The 7,374-nt window shown below is 35.8% G+C and overlaps 1 protein-coding gene across 1 annotated transcript; it reads right to left on the reverse strand.

Moving 5' to 3' along the window:
- Positions 1–510: 510 nt before the first annotated feature.
- LOC136264963 (bone morphogenetic protein 2-like) lies at positions 511–1,850 on the reverse strand. The gene is made up of 2 exons (XM_066059727.1): positions 1,529–1,850; positions 511–1,419 (listed from the first exon to the last, which is right to left on the reverse strand). The coding sequence occupies exons 1-2, from the start codon at positions 1,848–1,850 to the stop codon at positions 614–616; spliced, it is 1,128 nt and encodes a 375-aa protein (XP_065915799.1). The 3' UTR covers positions 511–613.
- Positions 1,851–7,374: the final 5,524 nt, after the last annotated feature.

Consider the following 7,374-nt stretch of genomic DNA (forward strand, 5'->3'; position numbering starts at 1 on the left):
ATGAAAGTGTTAGCCACACAATTGCAAGTCAGCTACTGTAAATAAGATTGTATACAATACTACGTGGTTCTCTGTGCTCAGTTAAGATGAACATGTCAAGCTACTTATAATTAAAGCCGTTTGATTTATCAAGGTAATTGTGGTCAAAGCAGATAAGAGAGTAAGTGTTAATTATTATGTAATAGTGAGTGATCATTACAGCTAATGTCATTAGTATTCATGGTATAGTGCATCAAAGTGACACTGGCATTTGTTTGCAGTGCTGGAATTTTGGTGGTGTGGTTTTGCCTATTTGTTTGTTGATTGCACTATTATACATGGCATGTGCTGTGAGTTTATGTATGTGCCATTGTGGTTTAATAGGTAGAATCTTTTACTGAGATATATAATTAGCTATGTAGCTAGCTGTGTAGCCACATAAGAATTCAGCTACAAAGGTAGAAGGGAATTTAACTGATTTTTGTGAAGCGCATTTTGTAAATTCCATACATATGTTGTATATAACATAGCTGGTACCGGTACTTCATTTCAAGATATTTTGCACATATGAAAACACTATGATCAACTATACATCAATATAATGAAAATTCCAGCTATGTGTAGCTTTTATGCATCACATGCAGCTACATGCCTTGGCTTTAATTGGACCATTCTTCAAGATGCTCTCCTGAGTTAATTCATTGTAGAACACCATCGATATTGCCTCAAAATTAGTTGGTACACAACACCTCTTTGGTGCCCCTGCATGGCCTCTGGTCTGGTAGTAGTGGAGGGAAAGAATACTTGCATAATCAGTTAATGATTCTACTGGTAGTCTTGGACAGTGACCCACACACACTCCAACATCAAACAACTTGGGGATCATCAGATGGATGTTACCTTCCCTTATGGCAGTGTTGTTAACCTCCATCTTTTGGAGGTGACATGCCACATGTGATGTCTCAATAGAAATAGTGGTTTGACGTTTTTCTTTTTTGTGCTTTATATCTGACAGCTTTTTTTGTTTCATTACTTCACTCAAGAATTTGTTAGTGTTATCATGAGTGAACACAACTAACAAAGGTTCAGTGTTCAGTATATCTTCTTGTTCCCCAGAAGAGTAAACACCTTCACGTGATAGTTGTTGTTCTCCTTTAGTCAGTGTAACTTTCAAGCCATAGTTAACCCATCCTTGTTTCCAGCCCTCAACTATTGGAGTGACATCAAATGTTTTCCATCCTGGACTAGAGTCAGTGTGTTTGAAGGTGAGCTTTAGAGGTGAGTCAATGTTGTTGTCATTGAGCACATAATAAATATTGACCGCATAGTAGTCTCCTGGTATTGAGATCTTCTGTAGTAGACGTAGTTCAGCATGAATTATTTCCTCTCCATCAATACTGGCCTTGGCAATGTCAAATTTATAATATCCACAACCAGCATCTGTAAAGAGCAATAACTTATATTAGCTATGTACATACTTTAACTTCATGATTGATAATGTAAGTTCATCAGTATATCATTAGCTATAGTATGCATGCACTCAACTTACTGTTTACTTGGTTCTCATATGATCGTATTGTGTTTGCTGCAATGATTTTTTGGTCTTTCAATGGATTGGTAGGTCCACTGAAAAAGCTAAAGTTGACATATAGATCTTTCAGGTAGTTGGACAGAGATGCGTTGGCTAGTTCATGAGCAAATTCATTTGCTTTTAAAATGCTATCATCAGTTTTCTTTGTGTCTAAATTGGTTTTCCTTCTAATCACCTTCACTGATTGATGCTCCTCTACCATATGTCTGATGGGAACTGAGTGAACTGTAAAATGACTGATAGTTAGTAGTAGTACAAACAAGTACACTGAGAACTTCATATCTTGTTTTGTCCTTCTTCTTTGTAAAGCCAATTCAAATCACTTGATAAAACAAGTGCTATATACCCAGACAGCTTTTATAGTGGATTTTAGTAATGTAACCTGCCCTCACATGCAGAGATGCAATATACATGTACTGATTTGGTAAGCCTTTGTGTGTTACATTATGCTTACTACGCAGGTTTCAAGTATGCAACACAATATAGTGTGTGGTTTTCAACATACACCGCTTTGTACTGTCACGTAATAATATACATTCATATGATATTAAACACCTATCTGTGCTCAACACTGATGTGTGCTGTGTGAACATGTCTAGCTGCTAAGAGCAGTTTGATTTGTCAAAGCAATTGTGGTCAAAGCAGACAGCTCATGATGGCATAGGTCAAAGTAAGCAGTTATACTACGTAGAAACTATTATTGTATAATAACATAAATTTTAATCATTCTAGCAAAATGTTTGAATGGCACAATGTGTTGTTGAAAAATTCACTTGGATATTCACCATCCTTAATCCTTTTATGGTGTGTGTCCATCTTAGTTCTCTCTTTTGCCAGTCTTGGATTCTTCCTTTCCTCGTCTTCGTTTGTGGCATGATGACTCACTTTTAATGGTTGGCTGCAGCTAAAGCTAGACATGCTGTTCATGCTAGGAGGCACGTATTGAACACTGTTCATGTGTAAACTGCCAGTTAATGCTCAATAATCTTTCTAATTGCTAGTTCCTACTTTAAATGTACATGTAAACATGCAAACTTCATTGTACTTGTTATGAATAGACTGATTATGAGATGAGTACTTGCGTTGCTTTTCTTGCAAATTCACAAAAAGGGCATTACATTGATAAAAGGCATGTGTAAGATCTATCTAGTCTAGGTATCACAAAGTGGTTCAAGTTGTGTAGACATAATATTTTGAACCTTCATGCATGCCAGCTCTGCCCATTCCTCTATTTTAATTTGTATGTTGATATATTTAATCCATCCCAATGTCACCATGTGCTGTTCTCTCATTGATGATGTGTCACATAGTCTTCTACCTCTTTCAGATAATACATTTCAACTGGAACCTTTACATTTGCAACATTAATACTAACTCTTTACAGGGTACCCTTTTTGTCAATACATCCTTTGTGCATGTTGGCTTCTTGGGCTGCACGACGGTAGTGTGCCCTGTTACAAATTGTATCAACTGGTCACTCCCCTTCACTTAATATTTTGCTACGCTCCTGAGAAATGCTAAACTTGATTTTCTCTTAATGCAGCATACACCTGCCCACACAATTAAATTGTAATGAATCAAATCAAGGCATTTTCAGTATCAAAAGTCCATATGTAAGTGCTGAAAGCCCTTCAGTCACCCAGGTTCTGATATCATCATGTAGAAGCCAGCATATTGCACATACTCCACTGCTGTTTCAGTAAACTATTATTATGAGATAATTTTGATAATAGAGTAGAGAGAAAGTCATACGGCATGTAACAAAATAGACTGTATACCTTAATTTGATTTAATTACTATTAATTTCCTATTGCCTGAGAACTGTTGGTGTCAGTATAAACAGTTCTTCATGTATCCCCAACACTCTAATAGATACTACATGGATGTAGTCTGGTATCACAATGCACTCTACATCTTCTACCGTATGTGTAAAGCTGTCTGATCAATCAATGATGCATACAAATGTGTGCATGGATAGTGCCACACAGGTATCTATTATTCTGATGTGCTCAGAACAGTTCTATCACTATAAATTATGTATGTACATATACGTAACTACAATATAAAATAGTCATTGCATATGTATGTGATGTCATGGATACTGTAAAACAGTGGTAAACAACTGACAATTAGAAATCTACCAATACTGCTAACTGAAAATAGCTATATCCTTAGTATTGATAGGGTATCAGGGCTATATCCTTAGTATTGATAGGGTATCAGGGCTATATCCTTAGTATTGATAGGGTATCAGGGCTATATCCTTAGTATTGATAGGGTATCAGGGCTATATCCTTAGTATTGATAGGGTATCAGGGCTATATCCTTAGTATTGATAGGGTATCAGGGCTATATCCTTAGTATTGATAGGGTATCAGGGCTATATCCTTAGTATTGATAGGGTATCAGGACCTGTTAATAATCAGAGCGGTTATAACTTGACTCAGTGCCTGCATCCGCATCATGATGCATGAATATTAATTTTTGTGTAGATGTGGTTGTGAACACACACAGCATGCACCATACTAATACAAGCACATACTATATACTCTCTTTTGGTGTACTACTGACACATATATACATATTTCACCCTAAATTTTTTTTAGAAAGCCTTCACACAAGTATCAATTAAGAAGTACTTTCTCTACAGCACTAAAAACAGGGCAACCATAAATTCCATTAGAACAAAATTAATACAGCCTTTCAAATGCATACGTATGCAACATACACCTATGACCTCACACTACTCAATCATGAAAGAATAATCATATATGTAGAATAGCAATTAATAGCATATATTCCTGACAGGTAACTGTATGCACTGGAATTCACTGATAATCAGAACTGAAAGTACAAGGCATTGTATTGTAGTGGATAAGATAGAAATGCCAGCTGGATATGTTTACCTGGTTGGGTGACATCATCACCCTAATGTATTTGGCTGCATTGTACTACTGATTCTTCCTAGCTGCAAGCTTGTTTGTACGTATGTATGTATGTATGTAGTCCGATACACCCACATAGTTTAATGGCCTGCATAGAAATATGATAGTATTCATATGTTTTTAAAAGTAATGATACCCACATAGCTATAGCTTGATCCCAGAGGAAGGTAATTTTATATGTATGTAATCATTAACAGTACAAGAAGAGACATGACTTAGTAGCCTCTTCTATTCATTGGAATTCTATGCTTAGGTGGAAACATGTGCCTGCGAATGTTCTTGATAACCCAGACTGGAAGATTCTATGGGACTATACAATTCAGATAGGAAGCTCTTTATAAGATAATTGGCTTGAATCACAAGCAAAAGACTGAAATAAAGTTTATTGATGTTGCAATACCAGGGGAATACTGCATGGATTTCCCAGACGTCTTTAGAGAAGAAAGACAGGTACTGTGACTCGATTTGATAGTGATATTAAGTAGGTTTTGGAACTGATACCCCTACATCTGTTGTTCCAGTTATTGCTGCACGGGGCTCTTGGATCAATTCCAATTAATTTATCTACCAGTTTAAACTTGATTACCCTACCATCAACTGTCATCCCAGTAATACAGAAGTCTGTGATTCTCAGCACCTCTAGAATTCTGAAACAATATTAAATTTATTTTAATGGTTTGTAGCAGAAATTTATTATTGTATTGTTAGTTTGCATTTTGTATATATACATATATATATATATATATATATATATATATAATAAAGAATGATGAGTAACACATTTCAAGTAAATTTACTGGTTTCTTTTGTCTTCGTATACTCAACTTGTGGACCATACATTTTGCAAAATATCATAAGAGGCTCTTTTGAGATTTTAAATGCTTCCTAAGTAGCACTTAAGTTCATCACACACATTCATGAAGTGGAAGTGATTTAAGAATACTTTTTGAATGTCAAATTTGTGTTCACAGCCTCAGTGAATACTATGAGGAGCATTGTATGTGTTGCACACATTGTGTTAGTACTCTAGAATGTATTCTACGACTTGACAATACCACTTCAGGTGTAGGTGTCGTGACCTCCCTTGTTTCACTACTATGATCCCTAATCAAGCTTAAAATTCCTTATACTTATGTTGTAGAGTTATGACAAGATCTCACACAAAGCATACATTTTTAACATGCACACACTACATAAATATACAAATGGTAATTATTTTTTCTGACATTTATTAATAATCTAATGATGTCTTCCTCTTACTGTAACATTGCTGTTAGTAATTTAATTTTTTTGTGGTCAGTTGGAAAACCAAGAGGCTATCAAAAATTTTAACTTATGTAGCATTCCAGCTGTAGTCCTTCTAATGTATAGGAACTTTGAGCTCATATACGTACATTAAGTGCATAGTGTTCACACAAATATTCATATATGGTGGCCTGTATATAGCTATTCCAGGAGGGACCATGTGTATAATTTATACCATGCAAGTTTAAGTTATGATTTCGAATGAGTTAAATAACAGTGTACATCTGTGATCATGCATATTGTGAATATGATCCTTTTGCATCATACAGTGGGCTAGCATGACACAGTATTACACAATACAGTAAATGTATGGTATGGTTTCATGCATGTCAAATTACCTTCTTCTGTTCTCAAGTAATGTGGGTGTCATTATATTAAAAGCATATAATTAGGCAAATACCATCACATTTTTGTTGACAGAGTTAAGCAGCTACTTTCAAACATTGTACTACATAAATCTATACTGGACCAGATCAGATCCCAGGTAGATTGTTAAAGCTAATGGCAAATGAAATTGCTCCATCACTCTCCGTAATCTATCAAGACTGTCATACAGAAAGTGTACCATATCCATTGAGTATAGAGATCTGTGAGTTTCTAGGCTTTTTTGATTTCTAGATTTTGTATGCTCAACTGTAGTTCTGGAATGGTTTGACTTGTTGACTCATTTGACTCTTGTTTCTTTTTAGTTTTATACTGTGTATAGAGATATCTATTCCCACCATTCTTAAATAAAAGTAGTAGCTATGCAGCTGTCCAGTTAACTGCCCTCAGGGTGTGACATTGTTGATATATAGTATTGTGGCCTTACCAGCTGACAGCGGTTGGAGGGGTATTGTCAATATATACCAGTTAACTGCTGCTGGTGGGTACCGTTGTTTGTTGAAAGTAAAAGTAAATTTACCAGCAGACTGCTGGCTGATAGTAGAATATTTATATTGTTGTGACCTTACCAGCTAATAGAGTATTATCTTGGTATTATTGATAGTATATAATGCGACCTTACCAGTTAACTGTTGCTAATGGAGTATTGTTGATAGAAGTGTAAAGTGACCTTACCAGCTATAACTGCTTTTGATGAGTGGAGTATCATCACAGCATGTGTGACCTTACCAGCTGCATCTTGTTTAGTGTGAGGCAGCTGTTGGTGACCTTAGCTTACCAGCTGATTGACACTCAATTAATGGTTGATAGTAAATAATCAGTGGCAGCCATCCAAGCTTACAACTGTAGGCATACTCTTGCAAACCAAACGCTAGCTAGCTACTGATTATGTCAATGACACACATCCACTATTATGAATGGATTTGCAACAAGGGGTCATCAACACACACAACACACACACACAAAATGACACAATCCTATGAACTCAGAGGACAACTTAGTGTTCAAAAATCTGTAATTCACTGCATCCATATTAGACTATGTTGGTGCTCACAACTGACCAAATTATTAGGTCAATATAGCTCAGTTTTTCCCAGTTAAATTTATGAATCATCAAAGCTGGTAAATTGATTGCATGTTGAAGACCCCTATTTACAAATTTGGTCATGC

Source organism: Dysidea avara, chromosome 8 (genome assembly GCF_963678975.1).
Source record: "Dysidea avara chromosome 8, odDysAvar1.4, whole genome shotgun sequence".
NCBI classification, from domain to species: domain Eukaryota; kingdom Metazoa; phylum Porifera; class Demospongiae; order Dictyoceratida; family Dysideidae; genus Dysidea; species Dysidea avara.

What these genes read in the sequence shown, in the direction of transcription:
- LOC136264963 (XM_066059727.1), bottom strand. Translation starts at nt 1,850, where the DNA reads ATGAAGTTCTCAGTGTACTTGTTTGTACTACTACTAACTATCAGTCAT. An exon ending in ATATGAGAACCAAGTAAACA is followed by an intron (nt 1,420 to 1,528) that starts GTAAGTTGAGTG and finishes TGCTCTTTACAG; the next exon opens with ATGCTGGTTGTGGATATTAT.